Source organism: Gopherus flavomarginatus, chromosome 11 (assembly GCF_025201925.1).
Source record: "Gopherus flavomarginatus isolate rGopFla2 chromosome 11, rGopFla2.mat.asm, whole genome shotgun sequence".
Classification (NCBI taxonomy): domain Eukaryota; kingdom Metazoa; phylum Chordata; order Testudines; family Testudinidae; genus Gopherus; species Gopherus flavomarginatus.
Window position 1 is genome coordinate 48,702,745 of NC_066627.1, and position 12,471 is coordinate 48,715,215.

Consider the following 12,471-nt stretch of genomic DNA (forward strand, 5'->3'; position numbering starts at 1 on the left):
TCGCTTTAAGGCCTGGATCCCAATGAGTCTGCAAATGCAGCGCGCCATCCTCCGGGGACGGAGCCGTAAGGTGCAATTCCCTGGCTAGTGGCACTAGGTCCTGCAGGTGGCAGGGTTATTGGGGAATCCTCTGCCAGGTCTAACAACAAAACAGTGGGCTGCTCTGCACAGGCGCCGTTACCGCTGGCTCTTGTGCGGCAGTTTTGCCAGCCTTGAGCTCTGTCTTTCAGCAGAGAGGTGAAGCTAAGGTCCCGCCCCCGGGGGAGTTGTCTGAGGAGCCCATGGGACTCTTCACGATCGAGGTCGCTTGTCCTAGTGACCTGTTCAAATTCCACCTCTGGGAGCTTTCCATCTACTGTAGGTGCCCTGCGGTTGGAGCTGTTGCTGGCCCTTGCCACAGAACTGCCACGTTCCCCCAGGCAGCGGGTGTGTACAGCTCTGTGTTTCGGGTCAGGCTGTGACGCACTTTGGGATCCAGGTGCTGTGTAAAGGTAGTGCACCGTTATCCCTGCCCCACCAGCGCTGCGGGGGCAGCAGCCCGTTCTCCCAGGAGGGGGCATGCTGGAGACGCCCCAAGCCTGCTGCCCTTGTTTTATGACGCAGACTGTTGGCTCCAGTTGGTTTCTTTGATTATTTCTCATTTTTTCGTTTGTTTTTTTATCCCTCTTGACACCCCCCCCCCCCACACACACACACAATTCTCTTCCTCTCAAGCCAGTGTGGGCCAAGTCAAAACCCGTTTTGGGGCCCGATCCTGCAGCCATTCCCCATTAAAGTGGCTGCAGGATTGGTTCCTTACGAAGAGCGAGGGCCTCTAGCGAGGCTGGGGTGTGACAGATCCCCTCAGATCGCCCCGCGGAAGCCTGGAGCAGCGGCACGAGGAGGGGACTTGCAGGAGCCTCTTGCTACTGGCGAAGCCTCGCGGTGGGCATGGGGAGGGGTGGGACACAAGCCGGCTGCCAGGAAGACTAACCTGGGGTTCTTCCTCACTAACCGAGTGCAGCTTGTTTCGCTGACCACCCACCCCTGAGCTTTTGAGGGGTTCATCTTATTTCAGAGCACAAGTGGTGCCGGGGTGGCACTTTGGATAACGCTCTTGCAAAGCCTCCCCCTGGAACTGAGTGCACCCCATGCACCTCCTTTGTAAAGGGGAGCACAGTTTTCCTGCACACTGGGTCTCTCCACCCTTGGTGGGGGTGTATTGAGAGATCCCCTCAAAGTATTTCACAAATACCATTTCCCAGCTTGGCTCCTGCCATTGAAATTTCTACCCTCTCTCTGGGGAGTGGAACTCCCCACACACACACACCCTCCTCTGAACCTATTGCAGCCTTTCTGCGTAATCAGCTGATGCAGCAGGGTGGATCCCTGCGTGCCCACACATGCAGCATGTTCACAGGCTACAGCTCTGGTGTCATGAGCACAGAGAGAGTCTATTTCCATAAAGAAACATCTTTGTTTTTTGACAATCAAAACAGCAGCTAGTGGAATAAGCATAAAACCCTCAAATGCTCAATGGGCTTCACTTGCGTCTTGATTTGCATTTGTTTTAGCTCAGGCCAGAGGATGACTGGGTAGATGGAGGAATCTGGTCGCCGTGCCCCTCTTCCTCAGTCCCTACCTAGTCATCTTCCTCCTCCTGGCTTGCTTGTGTGTGTTGCATTATTTAACCAGGGTGGTTCTCTACTAAATCTTTACCTGGCTGGTGCTTTTATCTTTTCCTTCCTCCAATATATTCCCGAACCAGTTGCAATCATTTTTTGTGTGACCCAATGTGCAGCTGCCTGAGTCCAGCGTTTCTCATGTGCAAGGCTGATTGGTTCATCCTTTCCAGCCAGAGACGTGCCCTTACTACATCATTCAAACAGAGAGGCAGGCTAATGGGAACCCATTATCAATGGCATTTCCTTGGTCCAGGAATAGGCATTGCGCTCCGCAATGTTAATTGATTTCTCATCCAGAGATGAGTCACCCCAGCCACCAGCCCTGTCCAGCTATAAAGTGTCTTGAGGCTGTTGCTAATTTTGTAATGACGTGACTGTCTCTGAATGGACCAGAGCTCCCACACCAAACTCTTCCTAGAACAGTCGTGCATCCCAAGGGGTGCCGTTAATCTCAAGAGATCAAAGCTGTCAGCCAGTGCATGGGAGTGGAACACCCTGACGAAGTACCCTGCTTCTGATGATGTGCCAGAAAATATTGGCTCTGAGAGGCACCTTTTATGGGGTCAGATTTGAGATACTTTACTCCTGAGTGTTTGCCATAGCTGTTCCTTCCTCACTGACTGACTGAGGGGTCCATCCAGTGAATTGGGGCAAAGGAAACAAATGAGACCCATAAGCAGCGAGAGTGTGATCTGTTTTATGGAGAAGCTTCATCTCTCCTGACACAACTGGTCAGTTACAGTAACTGGCACATCCTGGATGGTAAATATGTTTGTGCACCCAGTTTGGAGCCTTAACATCCCAGCTGCCTTGGGGACAGGTGTGGGTTGGTGGGATGCGAAGGCTCCAGGATTCTAGACATGGCTCCTCATTAGGGTCATTAACAACCCCCTTGTCACCTGTGTGTGTCTTCCTTGGGGTTTGACTGGATGCCTGCTTATGCACGTGAATGAGCACTCACCTAGCTGTGGTGTTGTGTTGGTCTCCAGGGCAGCGCTGGCCTCTGCCCACCAGTGCCATCCCCTTCCTCGGACCCTCAGCGTGCTGAAGAGTACCCCGCAAGTGCGTGGCATGCACACCATCATCCGGTAAGTGCGCCACCTCGCATTTGGAGTGGGTGAGGCTATGAGTGTGGGGGCTTTTAGCATCATCCAGCCTTGGTCTCGGCGTTTGACATCTCCTACTCGTAGGGCCCCCCAGAGATGAAATCCTGCCCCGGGCCAGAGACCCTAGTCGGGCTGGGCAGTTCTCACCCGCTTCCTAGAATCATCCATTTAAAATCTGATAATGTCAACCCGTAACTCTGAGCGTCTGCATGTTCGGTGCCCTGTACAGCTGTGAACAGTTGTTCCTACCACCACCCCAAGAGCTGGGTTGGTACAGACCGAAACAGAGGCATAGAGATGTAAGAGACCTACCCAAAGCCCCACAGCAAGATCGCGGCAGAGTTAGGATTAGAACCCAGGGGCGCTGAGCCAGAGCGATGGCTCCACCTTGGAGCTTGCCTTTGCAAAAGTTCCTGTGTCCCAGCAACAAAACTACAACATGGGGTGGGGTAGGATGACCCAATATCGCACAGTTCCCGGTAAAGGGGCCTGGAGAGGTTCAGGGTCCTCGGCTGGATCCCCCGGTGGAAGGCCTGTGATGGTATCAGCTGCCTCTACCTGGGAGGAGGCTGAGGAACCTGCCCTGTTTATCTGGTCCACCTTTTCCTTCCTACGTGACCCTGCCTTGCCCTTAAGGCAGCCTCTGACTCACAGTCAGCATCTCCTGGAGAGTTCTCATTGACGGACAGGACGTGCCTTTCTCCTCTCCCCATTAGAGACAAGGAGACCAGCAGAGACGAGTTCATTTTCTACTCCAAGAGGCTGATGCGGCTGCTGATTGAGCATGCGCTGTCATTTCTGCCTTTCCAGGTACGTACAGGGAATGAGGGGATGGCAGGGAAAGCCCGTTGTTCTCTCCTTTCTGGAGGGACAAGGGGAGGTCTGTGTTTGCCTCTGGACTTGCCCTCTCGTGGAAAAGGCTAAAAAGAAATGATTCTCCTAGGTCAGACAGCAGCAGTCACCAGAGATGGGACCCTGGTCTGTTGTATATGGGTTCTTACACCACACTCATGCCCCTAGTGTCTACACACCTTCCAGCAGTGCAGTGAGCAGTGTGACTGACAGCTGTTACATGGTTTGTTCTCGCCTCCTCCCTGGGGGGGAAAAGGATGTGCAGGGGCGTGTTGTGTGTTGGCAGTGGGTATGAGTGTGATTTTATATATATATATATAATATGCACACACAGACACACTGGCTGGCTGGCTGGCTCTCTTTTTCTCTCCTGTATCAGAGGGGTAGCTGTGTTAGTCTGGATCTGTAAAAGCAGCAAAGAATCCTGTGGCACCTTATAGACTAACAGACGTTTTGGAGCATGAGCTTTCATGGGTGAATACCCACTTCGTCAGATGCATGTAGTGGAAATGTCCAGGGGCAGGTGTATATATCTATATCTATATCTATATCTATATATATATGTATATGCAGGCAAGCTAGAGGTAATGAAGTTAGTTCAATCAGGGAGGATGAGGCCCTGTTCTAGCAGTTAAGGTGTGAAAACCAAGGGAGGAGAAACTGGTTTTGTAGTTGGCAAGCCATTCACAGTCTTTGTTTAATCCTGAGCTGATGGTGTCAAATTTGCAGATGAACTGAAGCTTAGCAGTTTCTCTTTGAAGTCTGGTCCTGAAGTATTTTTGCTGCAGGATGACCACCTTAAGGTCTGCTATAGTGTGGCCAGGGAGGTTGAAGTGCTCTCCTACAGGTTTTTGTATACTGCCATTCCTAATATCTGATTTGTGTCCATTTATCCTTTTCCGTAGAGACTGTCCAGTTTGGCCGATGTACATAGCAGAGGGGCATTGCTGGCATATGATGGCGTATATTACATTGGTGGACGTGCAGGTGAATGAACCGGTGATGGTATGGCTGATCTGGTTAGGAACCTATGTAATATATGCCATCATATGCCAGCAATGCCCCTCTGCTATCTGCATTGGCCAAACTGGACAGTCGCTATGGAAAAGGATAAATGGACACAAATCAGATATTAGTAATGGCAATATACAAAAACCTGTAGGAGAACACTTCAACCTCCCTGGCCACACTATAGCAGACCTTAAGGTGGCCATCCTGCAGCAAAAAAACTTCAAGACTAGACTTCAAAGAGAAACTGCTGAGCTTCAGTTCATCTGCAAATTTGACACCATCAGCTCAGGATTAAACAAAGACTGTGAATGGCTTGCCAACTACAGAACCAGTTTCTCCTTCCTTGGTTTTCACACCTCAACTGCTAGAACAGGGCCTCATCCTCCCTGATTGAACTAACCTCATTATCTCTAGCTTGCCTGCATATATATACCTGCCCCTGGACATTTCCACTACATGCATCTGATGAAGTGGGTATTCACCCACGAAAGCTCATGCTCCAAAACATCTGTTAGTCTATAAGGTGCCACAGGACTCTTTCCTGCTTTTTCTCTCCTGTATGTTTATAGAAGGCAGATCAAAGAAATGCAAGGCAAGGGCAAGGAAGGTGGGGAGGAGGGTTGGGATGGTCCTTCATTTCCGGGGGGGTTCATTCCATGGCCTTGGACTGCCCCTCGCCTTCCCCCCCCCCAAAGCTGTGTCTCCACTGTCGCTGCTACTGTGGGGTAGGTAATTGTATAGCATGAAGGTGTGTCCATCGCTCGGCTTTGGGAGCAGAGAGCACAGTGCAGGCGCAGCCATGTTTCTGAGGTGGCTGGACCTCTGCACCTCAGTAAGGGGCCATCTCTGGCTCACATGGCTGGTGTCCAGGGCTCCATCACCTCCTCAGATCCCCTGGCTCCATGACTTTCCATGGTGCACCAGCCTGTGGCTTTTGTGCCCTGTCTCCGGTGCGCTGGCGGTCTGAGCCCGTGTGAAAGCTTGTGCTGTGATCTTTCTAGAGCTGCACTGTCCAGACCCCTCAGGGAGAGGACTACGAAGGCAGATCCTACAGTGGGAAGCAGGTAAGGGGAAGGGAAAGGCTGGATTCAATTACACTCAGTGGCTCAGATCCTATGTCCATTGAAGTCAATGGGAAGACTCCCCCTGACTTAACAGGCCTTTGATCAGGCCCCTCAGCATCTGGAATAGCTGGGTCTGCTCCAGGGGCTGGCTGGCTTGCTGCTGGGCTGTAAAAACCAGGGGATCCTGAAGCCTACTGCGTAATTTACAGCAGTGACTAGTCAGGTCAGGCCCTTAAGTAGCACTAATGAGGGGTGCGTGCCTGTGGGTGCTCCGAATCGCTTTGCTTCTCATCTTCCCTGTTGGGGAGGCAGCTGTGTCTGGGTGGTAGCTATGCGGAGCTAGCTGCTTAACCCTGTCACTGCTGGAGGAAACGTGGTTCCCACACAGCCATGCATGGCTTAGTCCCAGAGCTGGCCTGGGCAAACGGGAGCAGGGGACCAGGCCTGGGGGCTGCGTTCTGCGCACAGCTCTTACACTGACCTCAGGTAGGGCCTGGGACCCCGCTGATCAAGTGGGGCTAATGATCCTACCTGCTGCTGTGAAGTGCCTTGAGGCCTCCAGATCCAAAATGGCTGTAGATCCTTGCTAGGGCTGGTTCCTTTGGACACCAGGGAACGGTGACATGGGAGCATTTGAGGGGCCCCGCATGGCCGCTTCATCCCCGCTCTCTATGTCAGATCACAGGTGTGTCTATCCTGAGAGCAGGCGAGACCATGGAGCCGGCGCTCCGAGCTGTGTGCAAGGACGTCCGAATCGGCACCATCCTCATCCAGACCAACAGCAACACTGGAGAGCCAGAGGTAAAGGGCGCCTTGTGACCCGGGACCATTCGCAGCAGCAGCGTCTCTGTCGCCGGGATCCCTAACGCTGCCGCGTGCCTGTTAATTGCAGTCAGTTCATTCATTCCTGCTGGCCACAGCAGGTCTTGTCAGGAGGCGGCTGGTTGGTGGCTTTCATATTTAATGAGCATTTATCAGTCACTGAGACCCAAAATGTCTGGCTTCAAGTGAAGGCTTTCACAGTCGTCTGTGCAAAAATGCATACGTGGCTGCACGTGCAGTGACTGCTAGACAACTAGCCAGTGGCACGTACACCGGCCACAGCTGAGTGTGGCAGGAAGGTAACTAGGCATGCCAGGGAGGCACTGAAACGTGCACATGCTGGTGCACTCACCATTAAAAACAATTGGGCTGAAGTCGCTGGGGCTTTTTAAATGCATGCTCTCCACTAAGTATTGGTCCCCGTCTGGTCAGCACCAGCCCGCTGCTGCGGCGCTTGCCCGGCCAGGCGTTTAGCAGCAGCTGCCTCGTAAACAAAGGGTCCGGTAACAGGCCGGCAACCTGTACCTGATTCAGCCCAGCCCAGTAATCCTGCCAGCAATGGGGTAAGTGGGCAGTGATGCCCTGCGGCAGGTGACGCATCCCCCACCTAGCTAAGGGGTGTGAGCAGAGCTTTTCCCAAATCTCTCTCTGGCCTGTCCCTTGCCCAGCTCCACTACCTAAGGTTGCCGAAGGACATTAGTGAAGATCACGTGATCCTGATGGACTGCACGGTCTCCACAGGAGCGGCGGCCATGATGGCCGTGAGAGTGCTGCTGGTAAGGAAGGGTGGTGTGGGCCCATCTCCATTCAGAAAGGGAAACCCCGGAGCAGCCCTGGGGGTGCTGGGAACTTGGGGAGGGGATGGGTCCAGCCTAGCTCTCTGATGCACAGTCCCGGAGTCCAAGTAAACAAAGCTGACGCCAGCATCATTAAACCTGGGCGCCGCGGTGAAAAGAGGAAGGAGACCGGCTGGCGTGGTGCAAGCTACAGAGACCTTCCTGGCCAGACACTCATAGTCGCCCTCCCCTGGGGCAGCACATGGGGACAAGCCCTGCGGGGACTGAATTCACATCCAACGCAAGCCAGCCCCTTCCCGAGACTTGGTTCCCGGCGGCCCCAGCCCCGCAGGGAGATCGGGTCCTGGGGTGCCAGGAGACGAGGCTCTGAGAAGGAGATGAGGAAGGGGGCTGCTCTCAGTCCCCAGGGGCAGGGGCCCAATCACAGTGTTGGCCTTTTGGGGTGGGAGACCAAGGGTTTGAACTGCTTGAAAGTGGAGCTCTCTCCAAGTCAGGGCTGGGGCGTATTGGGGCTGGGGGAGGAGGAGCACACAGACCCTTGTGCCGCTGTGGGCTGTGCATAACGAGGAGGGGTCTCTCCAGAGCGGGGACATGGCCCCTCCCCCCCTTCACGCCGTGACACTCTCGTAGGATCACGACGTCCCTGAGGACAAAATCTTCCTTCTCTCTCTACTGATGGCGGAGATGGGCGTCCACTCGGTGGCCTACGCCTTCCCCCAGGTGAAAATCATCACAACGGCTGTGGACAAGAAGGTGAACAACCTTTTCCGGATCATCCCCGGCATCGGTGAGTACCCACTGGGAACAAGCTCTGGAACCTGCTTGGGGTGGGACGGCTGGGCGGGAGAGGGGAGCTCGCCCTGCTCTGCAAAGCCTTGCTACGAAAGCATGCAGCATTTAACCGAGGAAAGGCTCTCCTCCTTCCCCAGACAGCGCACAGGAGCCTCAGCCCCTCCAGAGTCCACTGTGGGCAAAGTCTACAAGGAAAAGACAGCAGGGACAGCATTAGCCATAGAGTTAGCCAGCCTGGGTCTAACAGGCTGGCACTGCAGAGCTGGACAGGGAGTGGCTGATCCCTGGTCCGTGGCAGGCTGGGGCCATTGCCCAGCTCTCGAGGAGGGTGTTGTCTGACGCGAGCCGTGCCTGCTGGGAGCAGAAGGGAAAGGCTGCTGGCAGTGATCGCCCAAGAAGGGGAAATGAAGGTTGCTCTGATCCCAGTGCTGTCTCCTCGTTCAGCATGTCTTCTCCACCTTCATTTTGCAAGTGACGGAAACTGACGCACCCTCCCTTGGGGGCGCTCGTTGGCCTTTCCGTGCCCATGTGGGAGAGCAGAGCGCATGGGCGGCCCAGCATACCCTCTGTTCTTGCACGCTGTCCTGGAGGGGGGGCTCTCCCACGGGATGTCAGAGCAATCGTCCTTCGTGTTCTTTGGGAAGCAGGGGTAGTTCCCTCCCAGCTGGCTTAAGGGTGTCCAGCATTCCTGCGGCACTGATCTCCGTGGGTAACTTCACATTAATGTCTTGTGTGTGTGTGTGTCTCTCTCTCCCCCTGCCCCTTGCCCCCATGCCCTAGGGAATTTTGGAGATCGCTACTTCGGGACTGATGCCCCCCCTGACTGGAGCGACGACACCCTGGACACCTAGCAAACACCCCCGCCTGCCCTGGGTCAGAAGACGGGACCCCACCCCAGAGCCGAGGCAGCTTTGCCACTGCACCTTACTCTTCTGTTGTACATTTCCAAAAAGATTTCTCCTGGGGCATAGATCTTTTTTCAGCTGTTGCGTTTGAAATCTAGGGCCTATTTTTTAAAAAGGAAGAAATGCAAATCCTAGCTGACTGTATGTGCACAGGCACATGTCCCACTTTAGAGCGGAGTTAATTTATTTTAATTTAAATATTTGCCTATGTAACTTATGTGAGATTTTATAACAAACAGAATAAAGATTTTCTCCAGTTTTCTTGCAGCATAGCCCCAACCCCCCGGCCAGGTGCAGGTCTAATCCCTGTGCAGCTCCCAGATAAAGCTCATTTTAAAACTCCTCCTGGGTTTATCACCCTGAATCTGGTGCCTGGGTTGAAAATGCTCCAATCCCTTCTCCGCCGTCACCAGTCTGTCCTGGGACACACGGTACAGCAGCGAGGACGGCACTGGCCTGCGTGAGGACTGGAAAAGGAGCAGCACGGTGCTGCTAGGCGCTCTGAAAGGCAAGGGCGGCTATGGCTGAGGTCGGAGGCGCTGTCCTGCTGTCCTAGCAAGAGGAAGGAGGAGCGCTGGGGGAGGCGAGAGTTGTGCTGTATCCTTGTCTTCCTGTCACTATGCAGCGAACAGCCGCACTGCTGGGGACTGATGATTGCAGCACAGGCCATTGCTGCAGCTGCACTGGGTCCTTGCTGCTCTGGCCAGCGGTCAGAAGCGAATCCTGCCTGCGTGGCTGGCTCCCACTCTAGGGGCTGCCTGTTCCCATCAGTGCAGACACTAGCAGGAGGGCTAAAGGCACAAGCCCACTGTGGGAACAGTAAAAGCAGCAAAGAATCCTGTGGCACCTTATAGACTAACAGACGTTTTGGAGCATGAGCTTTCGTGGGTGAATACCCACTTCCTCAGATGCATGTGGGAACAGGGAGCCCAAGGCACGAAGGACAACATGGTACGTGTTGCAGCCAGGCTGAGAGCAGCCGAGTGCAGACACACTGGCTCCTGTGGTTCTTGATCTGCCTGGATGGGGCCTGTCCTCTGTGTCCCCTCCTCGGGTTTGTCCTCACTGAATCAGAGCTGTCACACAGTGGGGGGGATGGGGACTGTCAGCAGGAAGCTGCTCGAGTTTGGTAAACCTCCCGGGAAGGTGTCTCTGCCAAAATAAATGGATGATGACAGGAAACCTGCACAGCTGAAGAGCCAGGGCTAGTTTCCTGCAGGATTTCAGAGCAACCTCCAGTATTTTCCGCTCCTCAGGGCCAGGTTCATCATAACACCAGAGCTGCTGGCAGCAGGAGCAGGAGAGAGTCTGTCCGCCCAGCCCTGCTGCGCTGCAGGGAGAGGGCCCAGCTCCCCGGTACACAGGCACACCCCATGAGCTGACAGCTGAGGCAGGAATGTGCTTGTTGGAAGGGCTTAGCAAAGGTCATGTGGGCAGGAAGCTGCGTGGGAGCAGCAGGGTGGAAATCAGTGAGGGGTTTGGGCTCAAAATAGCTGTACTCACTAGTGTAGCTTCTTGCGCAAATCCTCAACTAATTAAAACAAACTCAGCCCCGCACGCGGCGAACGCAGGATCTCAGCACTTGAAAGCTGTGCGGGGAGGCAGTGCCGACACCTGATAAGCTCGCACTAAAAATACCTCCAACCGTAGGTGGCCCAAAAGCTCGTAAGCATACATGCAGTGAAAGAAAGTGAGTTTCCAGGGCTGAGTAAATGACCCACAGCGCTAGCTGCAAGCCAAAGGAGGAGCAGCAAGGCAAGCCGCAGCCGGTGTGAGCAAACCCAGACCTAGCTGAGGGAGGCAAGTGCAAGGCCTGGGCCAGGGCTTCCCCTCCAAGCCCTGTGCTATACCTGAAATGTAGGTCAACCTAGCAGAGGTGTTGAATTCCTGGGGGAAAGGGGGGCTTGACCTCTGCTCTCGCCCAAACCATGCCCCATTCAACTCCTTCTCCCAAGCTCCCACTCCACCTTTTCCCACCCTGCCCCACTCCCCATCCCGCCCCAGCACCTCCTGCATGCTGCTGAACAGCTGATTGTGGTAGGTGGGAGATGCTGGAGGGGAGAGGGGAAGAGCTGATCTGTGGGTGCTCCAGCTGTGGAGCCCCACAGCATCCACGCCTATACTAGCTACATCCTCGGGAGGGAGTTCACCCCCTGGAGAGAAGTCGTTAAGCTGCCATAAGCCCCAGGCTAGACACGGCGAGGTCACCAGAAAAGCGCTTCCATCAGCCTAGCCCTTGCCCTGCGGAGTGGTGGCTGAACTCCAGCACCGGACAATCCGCTTAGCTGGGCATAGGCCTTGTACTTCCTGCGCCTGGACACGTATCCACAGGTCTCACCACACCAGCGAAGGGGGGGAGCACGGCCCTGCGGGCTGCAGGCTGGGGGAGGGGAGCAGCGCGGCTGGCTGCATCCTGAGGAGCTCCATGCTCCCCTTCGCAAGGGAAACCAAAGTCCCTCGGCTTTGAAAGCCCCAGAAGCTGGAATTGAGGGTGCTCAGACACCCCAGAACCCTTCTGGTGTCAAAGGAGCCAGTGGTGGCTGCTGCCGCACAAAATGTGTGACCCCCCCCCGCCCTTGTGCCACACAGGGGAAGGGGGGTAATAATGTCACTGTCTCAAAGCAGGCTAGCAGGCGCCCTCCCCCTGCTGCCTGAGAGCAGCCACCTCTGCCCCTGCAGCAGTGCATCCCTGCGTTCGTGGAGTACATGACAAAGGGCTCGTGTCCTGGGCCACCACGAAACAGGCCGTGAAGGTGTGTCAAGCTGGCAGCCCCTAGACTACACGGCAGGCTCTGGTCTGAGGTGGAAGAGGAGGACACGGGCTGGGAGGCTGGGGGTTCACTGACAGGATCACCCTAACCAAACGCTGACAATTAGCCTACGAGCCCCTCCCGCTGTACGTAGCAGCACCTTCCCCAGAGCAGGAAGATGGAAAACAGCCTGTCTCCCGCCTCGTTACTTGCAGCCTGCCATCATTTGCTGGCAGCCAAGCGCAGCGCAGAGGGGCAGTGTCGTGCAGCCTTTTCGCTGCCACGGGGAGAGCTGACATGCAATAAGATGACAGAGGCTCCCAGGGAGGAGGCTGCAGCCTGTGGAGACTCAGGCAGGGTTTTAGAAAACTCCTTTCTGTTCCCTGGCACATCAGCCAGGACACCAGGGACCTCCAGCTGCTAAGAAATAGGAACTCACTGGGCAGGCCGTGCCTGAATACCTTTGAGGCTGTGGTCCAGGGTTGTGTAGGAAGATAACAATAGGAAGGCAGCGGTGTGCCCCAGTGGATGATGCACTGGACTCGGGAGCAAGGCAAGCTGGGCTCTATTCCCTGTTCCAAGAGGTACTTTGTAACCTTCTGCAAATCACTTTGCTCCTCTGTGCCTCAGTTTCCCCACTTTGCCGATGCTGAACCATTGCTGCCTGGGTAAAGCACTGCAAGAGCCAGAGAAGCCTGGATTTTTATC

At 54.9% G+C, this 12,471-nt stretch overlaps 1 protein-coding gene across 7 annotated transcripts in view; it reads left to right on the forward strand.

The window, feature by feature from the left end:
* The window catches only part of UCKL1 (uridine-cytidine kinase 1 like 1), a 41,559-nt gene extending 32,279 nt beyond the window's left edge, over positions 1-9,280 (forward strand). For all 7 annotated transcript variants that reach the window (XM_050918316.1, XM_050918318.1, XM_050918314.1 and 4 more), the window contains 7 exons: positions 2,654-2,752; positions 3,487-3,580; positions 5,635-5,697; positions 6,376-6,498; positions 7,188-7,295; positions 7,947-8,103; positions 8,889-9,280. In XM_050918316.1, coding sequence (XP_050774273.1) covers positions 2,654-2,752; positions 3,487-3,580; positions 5,635-5,697; positions 6,376-6,498; positions 7,188-7,295; positions 7,947-8,103; positions 8,889-8,959 — 715 coding nt within the window. In that variant the 3' untranslated portion in view covers positions 8,960-9,280. The remainder of the gene's footprint in view (positions 1-2,653; positions 2,753-3,486; positions 3,581-5,634; positions 5,698-6,375; positions 6,499-7,187; positions 7,296-7,946; positions 8,104-8,888) is intronic.
* The last annotated feature ends 3,191 nt before the right edge of the window (positions 9,281-12,471 follow it).